This window comes from Quercus suber, unplaced genomic scaffold, assembly GCF_002906115.3.
Source record: "Quercus suber isolate HL8 unplaced genomic scaffold, Cork oak 2.0 scaffold_503, whole genome shotgun sequence".
Taxonomy (NCBI): Eukaryota; Viridiplantae; Streptophyta; class Magnoliopsida; order Fagales; family Fagaceae; genus Quercus; species Quercus suber.
In genome coordinates this window covers 205379-223909 of record NW_027069952.1, presented here as the reverse complement: position 1 = coordinate 223909, position 18531 = coordinate 205379, and the positions used below count along the sequence as shown (strand labels likewise).

General features: G+C 34.5%; 2 protein-coding genes across 3 annotated transcripts; both read right to left on the bottom strand.

Moving 5' to 3' along the window:
* Positions 1-1431: 1431 nt before the first annotated feature.
* LOC112015558 (xylan O-acetyltransferase 1) lies at positions 1432-5385 on the bottom strand. 2 transcript variants are annotated; one of them, XM_024047969.2, is made up of 6 exons: positions 4904-5385; positions 4145-4728; positions 3842-4013; positions 3030-3229; positions 2771-2929; positions 1432-1946 (listed from the first exon to the last, which is right to left on the bottom strand). In XM_024047969.2, the coding sequence occupies exons 2-6, from the start codon at positions 4696-4698 to the stop codon at positions 1598-1600; spliced, it is 1434 nt and encodes a 477-aa protein (XP_023903737.2). In that variant the 5' UTR covers positions 4699-4728; positions 4904-5385; the 3' UTR covers positions 1432-1597. The 2 variants fall into 2 exon arrangements, with proteins under 2 accessions (XP_023903737.2, XP_023903736.2); XM_024047968.2 differs by lacking the exon at positions 4904-5385 and having other exon boundaries at positions 4145-4878.
* A 6449-nt stretch (positions 5386-11834) lies between these two features.
* On the bottom strand, positions 11835-14241 carry LOC112015551 (probable 1-aminocyclopropane-1-carboxylate oxidase). Its single transcript, XM_024047956.2, has 2 exons — positions 13269-14241; positions 11835-12312 (listed from the first exon to the last, which is right to left on the bottom strand). The coding sequence occupies exons 1-2, from the start codon at positions 14088-14090 to the stop codon at positions 12001-12003; spliced, it is 1134 nt and encodes a 377-aa protein (XP_023903724.1). The 5' UTR covers positions 14091-14241; the 3' UTR covers positions 11835-12000.
* Between the last annotated feature and the right edge of the window lie 4290 nt (positions 14242-18531).

Below are 18531 nucleotides of genomic sequence, written 5' to 3'. Positions count from 1 at the left end.
TCATGACTCTTAGGTCTAAAGTCTTGCTGTGTAATATCTTTCTTAGAATTCGATTTCCCAAGTCTTGCTGTGCCGTGCACGTGAATCAGTGCCGTAATCTGATTACATCACGGCTCTCAAAGTCGTGCTGTAAAATACTAAAGTCTTTTCTAGAATTCAACTACCCTAGTTAAAGAGAAATGTGGTAGCCAAAATTGGGTGGTTGAAAGCACGATCATGCTACAAGATAGGGGGTGGCAAATTTCATGTGGTTCTGGATGGAATTCCTCGAGTTAGTTTGTAACAATATCATGCTAGTGTGAGTTAATTTGGTTCGGCACTTTCAGCTTTACATTGATATAATTGAATTCTATTCCCTAATATTATATTATATAAAAAAGTATCATATATGGGACATAATATTATTTCTTACCATATGTTTCAAAACGCTGTGTGTATCATATGGGATCGATTTGTAAATATAAAATTGATATTGTAATGACAAAATTGATAATTAATTTTTTTTTATCTCCCTCCAAATTATCCCAAACTCTACTCCCTTCCCACTAAAAAAAAATTCAAACAAATTCAAACTAGACTCATTAAATCCTCTCAATTCCTAGTGCCCTTTATTCTCCTCTCCTCTCCTTGCAGCTCAACACACTCTTAGGAGTTTGGTTTGCTGTGATGTGCCCTTAATGTGATGTATATTATGATGATGTGACATTAAGATTTTTGGTTTATTTTTTATTTTTTTTAACATTATCAAAATTTAAAATTACAAAAAATATCATATCACCTTAATCGTATTACCTTCCTAAACATTGTAATGTTCTATTCTTGTATTAAGATTATATTAATATAAGATTATAATAATGTAATATTACGGTGTAATATAACATTATAGTGAACCAAACGCCCTCTTAATAATTCAATAAATATTTTTACTAGTTTCATGCTTACTTATAGAGGAGAAGGAAGGCTATAATCTTGGAGAAAAATTAAAAACAACTGATAAGCACTTAAAAAGCACAAGGTCATTTGCCAATGAAAAGCAATTGTGTTTTACATACAATTTATAGTTATTTTATTCTCTTTTCAAAGTATCCATTGACAATTCCGATAAATGTATCTCTGCCTCCTTTTTTTTTTTTTTTTTTTGGCTTAGGCAAGTTTTGCCTACTTGACAGAAATTTGGCATGCTTAAGTCTCACCTCCCTCAAATAGGCAGAACCCAAAAAATTTCAACGGTTCAACCTAGAATCGAAGCTATAAGGAAAAGCTAAAGGAGGAAATTAAAGCAAAATTACATGAAGTTATTTTTTTTTTTTTTTTTTTTTTTTGGCTTAGGCAAGTTTTGCCTACTTGACAGAAATTTGGCATGCTTAAGTCTCACCTCCCTCAAATAGGCAGAACCCAAAAAATTTCAACGGTTCAACCTAGAATCGAAGCTATAAGGAAAAGCTAAAGGAGGAAATTAAAGCAAAATTACATGAAGTTAAAAGAGAAACAAATAACTGAGGTGGTAAAGCATACCACCCCCCCTCCAAGAAAGAAAGAAAAAAGTGACACTAACAAATCACGAATGAAATTGGTAACAATTGTGAACTTCCACTTGTCAAGATTTTGCTATGATACGCGTGTAGAGGAACTCATTCCACGTGTCGGGCAACCCGGGAAGACACCAATGGATACAATCGGCATAGGTGGCCGGATCAGCCTTTTGTTCCGGTGTCAGCATTTTGCCTTGACGGATGGTGTAGACTGAGGTATGTGCATCTTTCCGTAACTCAGAGAGAGTAGTGATGTCTATGAAGTGAACAGGAACTTTCATTGATTTTGTCACATTGCTTGCAATAACAAAAAGCCTTCGGTCTGTGCCTACTTCCAATGGGGTGGAAATGTTTAGAATTGGGGCGGTTTCCTTAGCACACTTAATACCATCTGGGTTGTTCCAGTCCTCACTCCTATAACAATTGCATACACATTGTTAAGGAATATAATGGAGGTCCCAAAGACACAATTTCAAACATAATGTGATTGTTTTTTTTTCTTTGAAAACAAACATAATGTGGTTGTTAAGGAATATAGTGGTTAGCCAACCAAAAATTAAATGAACACCTATGTCACATCATGCCTAGAGGTCAAGGGTCCACAGTATCAACCACAGAGGCTCACCTAATGGTATGGTATAATTAATGACAAACACCTAATTGTATAAATAGAAAAGACAAAGCAACTGAGCTTTACTTCGATTCTATCTCAAAAAAAAAAATCAATTTCTCTACGTCTACTAGCCCTAGAATTAATCCATATGGGTTCTAATTAGTTTTATACATCTACAAGGTATTCATGATTTCTTAATGTATAATTGTAAAGGCTAAAGGGTAGAGAACACCTAGGTCAAAATCATGACTAGAGGTCAAGGGCCCACAGTATAAAACTACCAAAGATCACCTAATAAGAAAATTAGAAAAGGTAAAACAAGCTTAGCTTTGCTTCAAATTCTTCACAAATCTTCCAGGCCCAGAATTATTACATATGGGTTATATGTGTGCTTTGAATTTGAAAATTCTAAATGGAAAAGTATCATCTACATGAATTTGAAAATTCTGAATGGAAAAGTATCATCTACATGGTATGATAGTAGCAAATTTGAAAATTCTAATAAACAATTAATTTTTATATCTACATGGTATGACCATAACAAATTATTTAATTTAATTGTAAACATTATGCAAGTTCTATAAAAACAAGTTCATTAGGAAATATTAAAAGACTAGAATATTACTTGATATGTAGAGGAGACATGCTGCTAAAGAAGACAGTGGTTCGTTTAGGATTTATATTACGATTCACCCACTTAGACCATGTCTTTAAAACTCTCGCGTATGCTATTGGCCGTGAGATCTCCTCGTACTCAGTATCCCCTTTATCGAACGATCCTCGTCTATTACATCAAGTCACAAATAAAAGAAATCAACCTCATGATTTTATTTAAAATACATCAGGTAGAAGAAGAGAAAGCAACTAGTAAATTAAGTACTTACAGAACTTTCATGCTGAAAGTGTTCATCCACCAAATGTAGGTGTTAAAGATGAGGTAGTCTACACTCTTCCAATTTTTTCCATGCTTCTTGATTGATTCAGGCATGATAATACGATTCAATATGCTGTGCATATTTGGATCATCTGAATTTGACTCAACTATAAACGGGGCCCAATAAAACTCCACCGTAGCATTATAATCCTACAAAATGCACATAAAATTGAGTTGGTACTAATTATTCATAGCGAAATTCTAAAGCAAAGTCCCAACTCATTTTCATATTTTCTCCCACTTGAATAATGAGAATGAGACCCCCCTCCTAACCTCATAATGATTTGAAAATGCCATAGCGTATTTTTCCTAACCTCATAATAATTTGAAAATGCCATAGTGTACTGTTGACATGGCTAAACCAACAAGGTGGCCCATGCATAAAGTAAGTCTTACGTCAATTAGGAAACAAAAAATAATATTTATCAACTATATAGTATAGACAAAAGGAATAAAAGGGTTTTCTCTAAGGACGAAGGTGCATCTATGCTCCATTATATATCAGAAGTAATAATAATCAAGTTGTAGCTCTAAAATTTTGGCTGAATTAGGATCCTCTAATATTCATTAGAATAATTTTACAACAAAATTTCTAAAATTTTATCAATTTATTTTGAAATAAATAGATAGGAACTCTAAAGATAGAGTAAAAGTCAGTCAATAAATTTTGTTTGATAAAGATTAGAGAAGGTAAAGAAGAAAATGACTAAACATGTTCCCTATCTTGAGAGAGAGAGAGAGAGAGAGAGAGAGAGAAGGTACCTCAATTCTGAAAACAGAAAGAGAGCCAGTTTTGTTCAAGCTCTTCCTGCCTGGAGGAACAACAGATTGAACCAAACAAACCATGGACTCCCACTGATTCCTATTCAATGAGTCTCCAACAAACATAAGCCTCTTATTTCTAAGCTTCTCAAGCAACAACCTTGCTTTGAATCTTTGAACAAACATACATACAAAAACCATATAAGTACTAACATATAAATGAATATATGAATTTATATGCCAAAACAAGAAAGAACATCAAACAACTAAAATGGAAAAAAAAAAAAAAAATCAAATTCTTACTTTGGCAAAGAACAATCTCTGGGCTGCCACTTCCAATTCTGGTACAAAGAATCCTTTCTCCCATTCCTCAAGCAAGTCACTTGCGCTGTCAAAAACTCACACTCATCTTCTTTATACAAAGGGTGTGTCTCGTTATCAAAAACCCAGTTCCCTGTGAACAAATCACAGTCTTCTGGTGGCAATTCAACGTCTTCATCATCTTCTTCCTCAACCGGCAATTCGACCTTTGGTTCCTCTTCCTTTTCTTGTTTTTCCTCGGAATTTTCTACATGGGATTCTGCTTCCAATTGAGTTCTTGATTTAACCGTAACCGAAACTACATTATTCTTATTCTCAACGTCCTTTTCGCTAGTTTCTTGAAGAGGGTTGGTCTTGGTAATAATTGGTGTGGATAATGATTCTTCTTGGATTTCTTGTGCTTTGGACCTTGAGAATGGAAACTCGGCGATAGACTTCACATCTTCATTGTACATGAAGACCCCAAAAAGGAATACCGAAAAAACCACCACGAATATTGAAAGGTTGTTGTTTTTTCGGCCTTTCATTGCTCCCATTTCCGATGAGAATCCTTTCCTTCTTGATGGCTGCATGAGTGAAAGAAAGAAAGAAAGAATTTAAGAAAGAGAAAAGAGGGAGAGAGAGAGAGATTGGTGAGAGACTGAGAGATGAATAGAGAGAGAGAGAGAGAGAGATAGATGGAAATATAGAGAAAGAAAGAAATAAAAATAATCAAACGTAGGAGACAAAGAGAAAACTTACAGTAGTTGTACTAAGCTTGCTTTCTTTAATTGGGGTTTGGACCGTTTGGTGAGATGGTTTTGTCTTGAAGAAACTGGTTTGGCTTTAGGTGGATGGCGAGTTGTCTTTCTCTGTTATTTTTCTTATAATCCTTTACTAACTACTTTCATCAACTTGGAGAGAGAGAGAGAGAGAGAGAGAAGAGTGAGTTCCAAGCTTTTGGAAGTTGGTCCCAATCTCAGTCAGATGAAGGGCATGTCGGTGTTATGGCTCCAATGGTAGACAGTGTGTAACTATCTATGAAACTGGAAGTGGAAGATCAAACAGTGATGGATTTTGAGATTTCTGCAGAGCAGATGTCTATGGAGAGAAACAGTCAAACTCATTTGAGAGTTTCCCTTTAATACCTTATGGTATGTGAATGAATCATCATCATCATATATGGGATCCAGATGTGTTAGCAGATACCTTTCTTTCGTTTACCAAAAGGGAAAAACCAAATAAAAAACACAGATACCTTTCTTGTTTTCTCTTTTTATGAATTTATGTATCAAGTTTTTTTTTTTTCTTTTATATGGAGTGATCGAAACACGAAATACTTTTTTTTCTTTGGAGAAAAAAATTATATTTTATTTAAAATTTAAAATGAATCAATTTTATGCTTCCACGTCATTAAAAATTTTAAATAAAATAAATTTGTGAAATGATTTTCTTTTATAATCTTCTGACTGGTACTTATACCTAATTTCATTTCATTGAGACTTTATTGTTCAAATTGACGCATATCTGCAAAACAAACCTTATGACATAAGTTTGCAGATACATTTCATACTAATTAGTTATCGTGTGGGGTAGCTCAATAGATTCCTAGGAAAGAAAAACCTAAAAAATATTTAGAATCCCATGAGACAGAACCACCACCAGGTTAACATGTAGATAAGATATAGAAAACAATTGTAAGTGTCAACCAAACCAAAATCTATCATTAAGCATCGTTTGGGATGAGCTGAAAAATTCAACTATCTATACTTTTAGTTTATTTTTGTTACTATTAATAGCTATCTCTGCATTTTTTGATACTATTCATGAGTTACTATTCAGCTTATTTTTTTTTAACTTATTTTCTACACTTTTAGCAAAAGCTTTTCAGTTTCAGATAAATAAGCTGTCCCAAATGAATGTTAAGTAAAAATTAAATGCAAAGAAATATCAGGTAACTGTGACCATATAATCGAATTAGTTAAATCTTTTTTTTTCCCCAAAATAAGCATTTATTTATGGGTTCCACTGCACTTTTTGATATTATTTATGAGTTTCACTGTACTATTTAGTTTATTTTTTAACTTATTTTCTATACTTTCGGCAAAAATTTTTCAGTTTCAGCTAAATAAACTGTTCTCAAAGGGATGCTAAGTAAAGATTAAATGCAGAGAAATATCAAGTAATGTAGAGAAATATCGAATAAGTTAAATCTTTTTTTTCCTCCCCAAAATAAGCATCTATTTTATCTTTTTTTTTTTTTTGAGAAAAAGGTAAGCAAGCATCTATTTTAGCTTCAAAAAAGAAATATAATTTTTACTCAATACCTTTCATTAAATTTCATTAATTTTTACTTACCATTAAGGATTCTGACTTTATATTCCCCTCTCTCTACATTGGACAACAAGAGTTTAGCAGATTAAAAGCAGAGGAATATCAAGTAATGTAGAGAAATATCGAATTAGTTAAATCTTTTTTTTCCTCCCCAAAATAAGCATCTATTTTATCTTGTTTGAGTTCAAACAAGAGATGTATATATTTCCACTATCTTATAATTGAAATTGGAACATAAAACTTTGCTAATATATTATAATATATGTTGGCACTTAAAAGTGACAGAAAGGGAAATCATAAGTACATAAAATTAATAATGATTCGATCTTCTTCTCTTTTTCTTTTTCCTTTTCTTTTTTTTAGAATCATTATGATCTTATAGTTTACGTTTATAGCCAAAGCCCAAAAAGTCCAACAAGTAGATTAGGCTATGCTAACCATAAATTTACCCTATTATTAATTTATTTGCACTATAATTAAATTGATTATAACTAGGAATTATTGGATTATGATTACTTTATTTGCAATAAAAATAGATTCTATGAAATTGAATGTATACAACTGGTTACAGTGAGAATGGGATTTGGACCTTAAAATCTTGACTAACACACTTTTTTTTTTCTTTGATTTCTTTATTAGTCTATGTTTCGTTTGTTTCAATAAAAAAACTTTATACGAAGATAATTTTTTGCGTCTTCCTAAAAGAAAAAAATTGATCAAAGAAAAAAAAAAAACTTTATCTCACGGCTCACACTAAGCTAAATAAAAAGAGTCAATATATATATATATATTTTTTAATCATTTTAAGGTTACTATCAAACATTTAAAAAAAAAATTTTAATTATTTTTTTAGAATAATTTATTTTCATAAAATATTACCGTTGAAACAAAATGAATAAAATTCGTATCACGTGTGCATAGAAAATTAATTTTTTCTGATATCACACCATCTGCCTAGCAAAAAACTTAACCGAAGCAAACTTGAGATCGTAAGCCTTACTCTCTTCGCCTTTATTAATTTATTTTATTCCTGAGTTGAAAAGATTAATATATTGTGGGCGATCAAAATGTAAGTTTTTCTTCTTGTTTTTATCACTAGGTAGGCCCCATCCAGAAGGTTGATTATAGTACAAGTCTTATCTTTTTGTTTTTGAGAAGAAGTACAAATCAGTTTTGTCAAACCCACCTATTATTTTTTTGTATGTCAATGTTCTATATGGTGCTAAGTTAATTGTTTTATTTTCTACCCAAAAAAACAAAAAAGTTAATTGTTTTATCATAAATATTAAATGGCCAAACCATCTTTTTACTCTTTAATCAGACCCATGTGACATATCTCTGTCCCAACAACTACCCCAACCGCTGTTTATGCATCATTGAGGCTCCTAATTAGCAAAAATGATTTGTTTGAGACCCAAAACAAACCTGAAATAAGTTATAACTTATAACCAGTAACTTTACGTCGGAGAAAAGTAAAGACTGTGGAAAACCTTTCTCTTTCTGTAGTGAGTACACCAACATCTTTGTTTGCGTACTTGCTGGCTTCGCCTTCTTTTGTTGTGAGTTAGATTATTGGTTGGAACGTCGCTTTTTTTCCAAGTTAAGGCAACAACGGAAAAAGCCTGGAGAGAGAGAGAGAGAGAGAGCTTCAAAAAAGAAATATAATTTTTACTCAATACCTTTCATTAAATTTCATTAATTTTTACTTATCATTAAGGATTCTGGCTTTATATTCCCCTCTCTCTGCATTGGACAACAAGAGTTTAGCCCTCATTGCATTCCACTTTTGTGAAACAACCCCAAATTGAACAATTTTATGTGCAAGAGTTAGTTCTTCGATTTCTTTATTAGCCTAGAGTGAACACTTTGATCAGGCCCGATGGAACTAAGAAGGCGTATGTTAGGTTGACACCAGACTATGATGCCTTGGACGTGGCAAACAAGATTGGCATCATCTAAGATATAACTTTGTATACAGTGTCTTGAGCAAAGTGACACTGTCCTTCCTTGCTATGACAGTTTTGATAGTAATGAGGCATTCTGTTAGGACTACAAATATCAGTTGGTTATTTAAATTTGTATTGGGATCTATATATATATATATATATATATATTTTACAACTTTTGCAATTGGATTCTGATTAGGATGATGTGAGTTATTTGTGGTGGTGATTTGCCATTAGTTACCCTATCTTTTCTATTTGCAATGCAATTACTTCTGTTTCATAGAAAAAAAAAAGTTTGGATAGAGGGAAAGGATGAGGGTAGAGGAAAGAGAGGGGAATGAATTAATAAAACTTATTTGATGTTTTTTTAAAAGGGGAATTGGAGAAAAATGGAAGGGGAGGGGTTCCACTTATCTTTAAAAAGAAAAAAAAAATTGTTAATTTTGCTGTAGAGACCGAATTTGAGTACTTCTACTGTTGAGAGAGTGGACTCAAGTCCGGTTGGCCCATTACAATGAATTTGTAGATAGCAGGTTCAAGAACTAGGCCCTAGCGAGGGATGCAACGGCCAAGCCTGGTTGCGTGTGGATTGAATGACATGAACGTGGGTTAAAATACGCAATGATGCTCCTCGACTCTTCTCTTAGGAGCTTGCGGTTCTTGTTACTTCCTTCGTGATTGGTTACAATGATTTCTGGGAGAATCCCGGTTGCTACCGTATTCTTTTTCCTTTTTCTTCCTCCTCCCATCTAGAGGGATTCTTTACATTATATATCCCCCCTTAACTAATCCTAGCCCTACATTTGTTGATCAACCAGGCCGCTATTCTAGTGCTTGTCCCATCAGCCGCCTTTCCATCCTTCCTGTGGGTTGCGGCAACCAAGACAGCGCTGTTCAGGGGTCATCTCCCCATTAATGTGGCCAGAATGTTAGTTGTAGGCATTTAATATAAATGTGACAGTTCGTCCTAGACTTACTCCTCCACTATGCTTCCTTGGCTGACATGTTGCACTTGCCCTTTTTCTTTGGGTGCTTAGGAAGGCTGTTCCTGGTGGCTGATTACTTCCTCTCCCAACGGTCTCGTCTGGCCGAGGACGACATCGTCCTCGGCGATGTTTCCTGGCAGCTTGGGCTACCTGTGTTCCTTCTCGGACATTCCTTGATCCTCGGCATGGGCCTTGGGCCGGATATAAGATGGGCCGAGGTTGTCAGATTATCAGGCCCCACATTTGCTTTTATGATGTCAATTTATATCTATTTCTTTAAAATTAACAAATGAGGTTCATAATTATCGATTTATATGATCAATCCTCTCTCATTTCTTTCCCCCACTTAATTTATTAAATAAAAGGTAGAAGGATATCTATTTCCTTCCCTCACTAATTTTTTAAAACATTCAAACAATGCGAAGCCATTAGTCTCCTATCTGCTCTACTTCCACCTCATACTTTCTACTCAATCCAAGTCAAATAGGAGTAACAAAGAAATAAAATAATATCAATCAATAGATGTAATCTTTTAGATATGTTGGTATCTTGAAGACAGTCAAACTCCTGGAAGCTCATGTCCAACATGTCAAGGATCATTCCAAGGTTCTAATTTGAGCATAGTCCTTGAAGTCTTGAATCGAACACAAGCCCAAACACTTTCCCACTATAAGAGCAACCACATTAGTCATTCCAAAATAGAAAAAGATGTTAGTTTTACACATTTTACCCCCAAAAAACACCCATATTAGTGCTTTCATAACTTTGTATATATTCATAAATGCTACAGTAACCATGCATATCTGTATGGTTACTGTAGCTTTTTATATATTATTTTAATATTTTTTCTCTCCCCTCACATTCTTTCTCTTCCCTTGACTCTCTCTCTTCAACCCATAATCTCTACAACTGATCAATGCAACCCAGCACTGCCAACCACCACCACCACAACATTACAATACATAACAATCTGACCATAAAATCAATCAAAAATCAAACACACTCACACACAGACACAAGAACAGAGACAGAGAGAGCATTATTGCGAACTTGTGGTTGTGGGTTAGTGCTTGGAAGTCAATTGGAACAAGTCTCGGTGCTTGTAGAGGAGATCGGAGTTTTTGAGTCAATTAGGACGAATCTCTGTGCTTGTGGCAGAGAAGGATGCTTGTGGTGGCTTAAGGGTTTAAGTAGAGGGAAAGACGTCTGACCATGAGGGAGAGAGTGAGAGGTGATTTCAACAAAGAAGGGAGAGGGAGAGGCGAGTTTTCATCCATGGAGGCAGCGGTGTCTTCAAGAATGGAGAGAGCGAGTTTTCAGATTGGTTAAAAGGGAGCTAAGATAAATAATTAAAAAAAAAAAAAGTGAGGAAAATGATTATTTAAATAAAATAGATGGTAGAATAGACAAACTAATGTATGCGTTTTGGATAAGTAGCTATGTAAAATAGAAAAAGTGGGTTCTTATGCTAAAATAGACAAAAAATTTTGCACAGACTAATACAATTGCTCTAATACTCCAACCCATTTTTCCATTATACAACACACCCCCCCTCCCCATCCACAGAGCCCATTTCAAGAGCTGTCTCCCAATCCGCCTCCTCCAAACTAAGATCTGCATACTAAGAATCCAACGCGTCCACTCCATCCATGGCTGAAGAGATTGCAACCAAGCCCGTGACTAAGCTCAAGGAGCTCCTAAATACTCTAGTCATAATCTAGAAACGAATGCCTTATGCCAACACATTTACAAGGCAAAGACTTTGAACAAGCATGAGGGTCCCTGATGGAAGGCCCAAAAGACTAGGGGGCGAGGAACAAAGCCGATATTGTCAGATACTGGGAAGAAACTAAAGGACGGGCTTGACAAAATGGAACAATTGGAAAGGAGAGACAGTTACTTCCTAAGGCCCAAGTGCCACCCAAATTTTGAAGATGCCACTTAAAAAAATATGATGGCATGAGCTGCCTTATGGCCCATCTAAAAATGTATGTGAGAGCCCTTCAACCTTTTTGGGTTGACGAAGGTTTCAATTTTCATGGCTCAAATGTTTCTTACTTTTTTTTTTTTTTTTGAGAGTTTTAAAGTGTCCGATGATAGTTTGTTGTCATCAGACTAAGATACTAGTATAAGTGAGAATTGAACCCTAAATTTCTTATTCAACCATCAGAAATTTTACTAGTTAAGTTAATTAGAAGTTACAAATGTTTCTTACTTTTAATTAAAGATTCAAAAACTGTACATGGATGGGAGGACATCTGCATTAAATTCACTAAGCAGTATGGAACAACCAAGACTGAATGTTAAAACAAATTCAAAATCTGGAAGAAAAAAAAAAAAAGAATGATCAACTTTCATTGTATTTTCTCATCAATCAAATTGATTTTTTTTTTTTTGGGGGTGGGGGAGAGAGAGAGAGAGAAAAGGTAGTTGAAATTGAATTCATAACATGATGACTTTCATTGTATGACATCTCTTTAATAAACATAATAGAAAACTGAAAGCATAATGTGTAGTACTAGCACTCTAACATCATTAGAAAACAGCTGACAGGGAATGCTAAAACACAAAAGGTGACAACTAGTTCAGACTTCTAAATACGATATCTATCAAGTGGGTCTTTGAAGAGGATGCGTTCATGATAAACTCTCCATGCATAGTCCTCGAAAGAAAAGGAGTTAAACAATCTCTCTTCCCGCTCGCCCGAGCTACCATCACTTTGTTCTTCGTCTTTTTCGATTTCATCATCATTGCTACCAACTAGCTTGTGTAGGAGAGGAGAAATTGTACTGTCTGCAGGAAGAGTGACCAACAAAGACATGGATATGCAGCGAGTGTTGTTGGTATCTCCCAAATGTGCCACTGGTCTCCCTCTCACTTTCTTTAACTTGCCATTGCTCCACACCTATGATGCATTCATTCCAATTGGGAGAAAATCCAACAAATTTGACTTGGTTAGAAAGCTTAAGATGGTTCAAAGTTCTAACTTCTAAGGTGCAATGCAACACAATCTATTTACAAAGTTACAAACAACTACTTTTGAAGACTTTCTGAAATATTTGAACTTGCTAACTAGAATTTCATTAGAGGAGAAAACAATATGATCCACAAATAAAAAAAAACACGTAATTATCCAATACCTAAATAAATATCTTTGGAATATTGTAGGCACAACTATATCCCAGGTTCTAATCAAATTCAACGAGTGTTATAATTTTTCAAGGAAAATTAATTCAATAATATGATTAATTGGATGTGATTCATTGGTTTGCATTATTGAACTTAATTGAAAAATCTAAGGTGTAATACTTAATAAAATGTACTTAAGTTTGCTATTTCGTGCTAACACATGAGCATGCTAAATTATTCCAAACATGACATAATGATAATAGGAAAACAAGATTCAGCATATTAAAGGTTCGTAAAAACATTATTTCAGGTTCATCATTCAAATCATCCTTAAAGTATGTTGGGAACGCTAATCTATGCATGCATATTCATTATGTTTATTATCCCAAATCATCCAATAGAATCATGGTTGCAAATAACATAAATTGAGTTAAGGTTTATACCTGAATGTTGTATGTATGTTATTTCTTAATCGGACACTACTTTTGAGAAAAACCATCATTAAAAAATACAATATATTCACTTATTTATTTATTATTTATCACATCTAAATCGAATCATTTATTGTAAAAATTTACAATTTATATAGTAATTGTCATTACTCAATACAATTTTTTTCCATGAAAGATAAGCTTAACTCGCAAAAATTGTGTTATGGACTTCTTGTAGTTTAATAGGGTAAATGTGCAAAGCTATTTCCAAGTAAAACAAAAATTAAAAAAAAAAACTCACATGAGCAATGTCACCAAGCGTTACCATAACCGAGTCCACTTGGGGCGATACAGAAACCCAACCCGAGTCCGCCAACAGTGAATACTTCTGGCACCTGATTTGATACTGTAGACCCACAATATACGGGTAAAACCCACCCGATAACGCCGGTTTATTACCGGGTACACCTTCAGTAATCCACATAAGTGAACAAAACCGAGTCGGATCCTCCTTTATAGGATTCTCAAACCCAACTGCACTACAAAGCAGTTCAACGATCCTCACCCCGAGCTTCTCCATAGCAATAGTGAACTCGCGCAACGAGTCCAATGAAGATAACTCGGCTGACTCAGTCGAACACGACGAGTCCAACCTGAACGACTCGCCGCGTTCTTCGTCGTCGTCCTCGTCGTCAGCTTCGTAGCCGAAAGGCCAGTTCTTGGGAAACGACGATTCTTTCTTGTCCCTAGGAAGGTCAAAGAGCGCGAGCGAGTCAGACTCGGCCGAGCGAGCGAGTTGGGAAGGGAGGGAATGATCGGTGAGTTGGAAGAAACCGAGTTGGGACGAGGCGGAGAGCAGGTCATCGAGTAGAGTAGCAGGAGCCGTAGTACTGTTGTTATTCAGAGATAAAGTGAGAGGACACGTGGCGGGTGGTGAGCGGCGCGTGGGGAGAGTGAGAGTGGGGGAGGGGAGGCGGTGGAGGAGAATGGAGAGTGCGTCGGCGGCGTCTGACGTGGACACGGGAATGTTAGGCTGCGCCGATGGCGTAGGCGGCGGGGCTGCGGTGGCGCCGTACATGTTTGGTAATTGATGGGGTTGATGCTTGTGAGTTGAGGAGGTCATGATGGATTGGTAATTTGAAAGAGAAAGAAAGAAAGAAAGATGATATGTGATTTTGTAGTGTATATAAATATACACACACCACAAAATGAGACCTGTTGTACAGACAGGACAGCAAGAAAGATTATAAGAACTCTTCTTTCCATGATGTTTATGTCGGGCATTGTGAGTTAAGCTAGGCAGGTGTATGTTGTGTCATTTGTGGGCCATCATGAGTTACCAAAAACTACAAAATTGCTACATTTGCATTATTGGAGACTGCACCATTACCAAGAAAAGAAAAGTTACTGCTTTAACATTCCTTTCCTTCTTTTAAAGAGTTATCTGTAATTCTAGAATTACATTTGAAAAAAAAAATCACAATTTTTTCCGGGTAATGGATTGTAGTGGGTTGTTTGTCATTTTTACATGAATCTATTATTAATAGTCGGTCACATACATAATTAGCAAAAGTTGCTCAATTTTTTTGTGTTACTAGGTTTTGTGTATTTTTAAGTCCAAAAAAATAACAAGAAAAAAGTAGGTAAAAACACAATTTTTGTCATAATTATGATGAGTTGATTTATGTATGATGGGAAAAAAATAGTGAATCTATGTATAAGTGATAAAAAAACTATTCACAATCAAAAGTTGTAATAGTAGTTAGTAGATGAAGGAATCTGATCCGTTTGAATCCACTCTTTTTTTCTTTTTCAAGATTTTCAACTTTTTTAAAGTTCAACTCGTTTTTTTTTTTTTTTTTCAAATAATCTATTTTCAAAAAAATTTGAAATGTAAGTTGTACATGTCAAATTATCTATTTTCAAAAAGAGTTGGAAGCTCCTATGAAAGCTCTATAAGAAAAAGGTTCTCTTTTTCTTTATTTTTCAAAATCTCAAGTGATCCATGATGTTTAAATCTTCTAATCTATATCTTGGTGTCACTCTAACTGATTTTTTTTTCTCTATAAATATCCAATTATATATATAGAATTACATTTATTTATGAATTAATCGGTATTCAAAGAGGCTTGTAAACACACACTTACAGTGGAAAAGAAGAAGGATAATTTAATAGTTTGTGGTAAATCCAGCTTTGATCCAAGATGAGGTTGTGCATGGGAATGCAAGTAAACTGTAACTGTTAATTATGACTGGGTAAAATGAAATGCGGCTTTCTTTTTGATTAAGTGTGCGTTTGACTCCAGTTTAAAAGGTCAACTTATTTTACTATTTAGTTTATTTTTGTTACTATTCATGGTCCAATTGCACTTTTTAGTACTATTTATGGGTCTCATTATATTATTTCAGCTAAGTTTTACTTTTATTTACAATACTTTTAGCAAAAAATTTTAATTCAGCAAAATAAGTGGATTCACATCGTCTTTTACCATAAAAAATAACAATACAAATGTAAGGTTGAATTTAATCAACCATTGTATTGGCTTTATTCCGTGCTAAATTTACTTGTAATTTAGCAATCAGTAACCCTGTATTTAGGTGGGATTCATGTAAGGGTAGTGTGTGAGAGAGTGTGAAGAAATGTTCAAGATTGTGTAGTGATGTAGGGACTCGTGGCTGAATCTCGCGAGTAGCTCGCAGCTTGCAAGTCGCTAGAAGATGTTCACGTGCCAAGCATGCGAAGAAGCTGAAGCGTCATGCCAGCTGTTGCACTACAGGACAAAAGTTCCGGGCTGGCCAGGTCGTTAGCTCGCGACTTGAACTCGTGACTCAATTAAGTCGCAAGGCTAAGTCGCCGGCCAGGCCTGTTTTGAAAAACTTGACTCTTCGCATTCCACTCTCACCCTAGTCTAAATACCCTTTATACTCACGAAATGTAGAGAGTTTTCAGAAAGAATTTTGAGAGAAAAATCCTAGAGAAAAACAAGATTGATTCATCCATAATCTTTATATAGAGACTCTTCAAATTTCTCCACTCTCATTCTCTCCATTGTTACATCATTGAGAAATTCTTACCCAAATCATTTTCTCACCATACCCACATTTGTGAGAAGGCTATTTGGTGCTTTTGGGAAGCAGTTAGGAAGGGACCAATGGTTATTAGTTGATGCTATGGATTATAGCGGAATCCGGTAAGCTATAAAAGACAAAGATTCGGCGCAACTTCGTTGGAGCAAGAAGCTTAGAGAGCTTAGGTACACTGGATAGATTAGGCTTGGAGGGTCTTCTGCTGTTCATGTATCCCAACTTTATTCTTTAGTGGATTGTTGACTGCTTGGAGGGCGGCGAAGAGGTTTTACGCTGAAAGTTTCGGTTTCCTCTTTAATAACACATCGTTGTGTTGTCCTTGTATTTATATCTCTTTTCTTTTAATCTTTGCATTTAATTTCTGCTGTGGATGTGTTTTTTTTTTTTTTTGTTTAGATTATTTATCAATTCTGGTATAATCTTATAACCATTTTTCGCATATACATTGTTTGATATAAAACTTGAATTGATAATTTATAATTTAGAGGTTTAAACGTTCATAATAATTTATACGTTATTTAAACCTTCAATAAAAATAAGTGGATTCTAAACCAGCCTAAGATAGAAGAATAATCTAAAATTTTTTCCGGATCAAAACAACTGTGGTGGAAACGTGGAATGCAATGCAGTATGTGATTTATTCAAATTTTGTTGGTCCAAAAAATTCGTAACTTTTTGCAGGTGTAGTGGGCCTAGTGGCAGTCTGCTCCCTTGTTGTGAGGGAAAGTTGTGCCTCTGCTGATTGCAGATTTTAGTTGCACGGATGGGCTCTATTATTTATTTATTTTATTTTATTTGTGGACGAAGGCATGTGCTAGGTCATAGGAGCATTCAGCATTATCTATAGAAAATGTAGAATATATCCTTTGAATTTTTCAAATATATTTTTATATTTGGCGTGGCAAACAACTAGTAATGATTCAATTCAGAGACTACTCTTAATTTAGAAATAAAAAATGAGGGACCAGCATTTTTTTTATTTATATTTTGTCCAATTAATCAACGAGAAACATAAAATTGTAGCATACTAGTCTAAAATATCATTGAGAGGCCAATTAAAAAATATATTAAGTTGATGGTATCTCATATCTTGCTTAGAACATTCCCACATTGATTATATTCTCGGAAGGAATGGTGAAATTGACAATGGTAGAATTGATTGATCAACAATCTGACAATCAAAATAATTAGATTCAAAGTGTCATTACTAGTTGATATGGAATTCCTGATCAAATAAATTCAACTTCAACATCCAATTCAATATCTAAATTGTAATCCCGTAGTTAAAGCTAGCTATAATCTATCTTTGAATGCTCACAACTCAACAACTGCTCTAGTTGCAATGTCCATCAATCCAACATGTTCAGCGCAAGACAATATATACATTTGAGAGAAACTATATATATACACACACTAACGTTGCAAAGTCTTTTATATGGATTGTGATGTCTAGTTCCACTTATATATGGGACGGGTCAACCAGCATTTTTCTTTAATGGCTTGTTTAGAAGTTTAGAGAGGGAGGAGAGTAGAGGGGAAGGGAGCAAGGGAGTCAATACCGTACCAGAGGCTGTACCGGTTTGCCCAGCGGTACGGTATATTTCGGATACCGGTCAATACCGGTGTACTGTTTCGGTTTTACCACTATTTTTTATATTTTTAAATAAAAATATATATGTATGTGTGTGTATATATATTATAATAAATATAAAAATTTACCATAAAACATTTCCACAATTCAAAACTAATTATTCATAATTTTAGACTTTAGTATCAATTAAAAGAAAAAAAAAATCACACAATATAAAAAATAGAAAGCTTAAAAGTTACCATTGCATACTAAGAAAACAAATAATACTAATAAGTTAATGCAAATAAGTTATCATTCTACTTACTAGTTGATATGGAATTCCTGATCAAATAAATTCAACTTCAACATCCAATTCAATATCTAAATTGTAATCCCGTAGTTAAAGCTAGCTATAATCTATCTTTGAATGCTCACAACTCAACAACTGCTCTAGTTGCAATGTCCATCAATCCAACATGTTCAGCGCAAGACAATATATACATTTGAGAGAAACTATATATATACACACACTAACGTTGCAAAGTCTTTTATATGGATTGTGATGTCTAGTTCCACTTATATATGGGACGGGTCAACCAGCATTTTTCTTTAATGGCTTGTTTAGAAGTTTAGAGAGGGAGGAGAGTAGAGGGGAAGGGAGCAAGGGAGTCAATACCGTACCAGAGGCTGTACCGGTTTGCCCAGCGGTACGGTATATTTCGGATACCGGTCAATACCGGTGTACTGTTTCGGTTTTACCACTATTTTTTATATTTTTAAATAAAAATATATATGTATGTGTGTGTATATATATTATAATAAATATAAAAATTTACCATAAAACATTTCCACAATTCAAAACTAATTATTCATAATTTTAGACTTTAGTATCAATTAAAAGAAAAAA

Bases quoted from the DNA above. Each gene is read 5' to 3' on its own strand.
- LOC112015551 (XM_024047956.2), bottom strand. From the start codon at position 14,090: ATGACCTCCTCAACTCACAAGCATCAACCCCATCAATTACCAAACATG. The intron at 12,313-13,268 runs GTGAGTTTTTTT...AATGCATCATAG, and splicing joins CGCTTGGTGACATTGCTCAT to GTGTGGAGCAATGGCAAGTT.
- LOC112015558 (XM_024047968.2), bottom strand. From the start codon at position 4,734: ATGCAGCCATCAAGAAGGAAAGGATTCTCATCGGAAATGGGAGCAATG. The intron at 2,930-3,029 runs GTAAGTACTTAA...TTGATGTAATAG, and splicing joins ACTTTCAGCATGAAAGTTCT to ACGAGGATCGTTCGATAAAG. The intron at 1,947-2,770 runs GTAATATTCTAG...CAATTGTTATAG, and splicing joins ATGTCTCCTCTACATATCAA to GAGTGAGGACTGGAACAACC.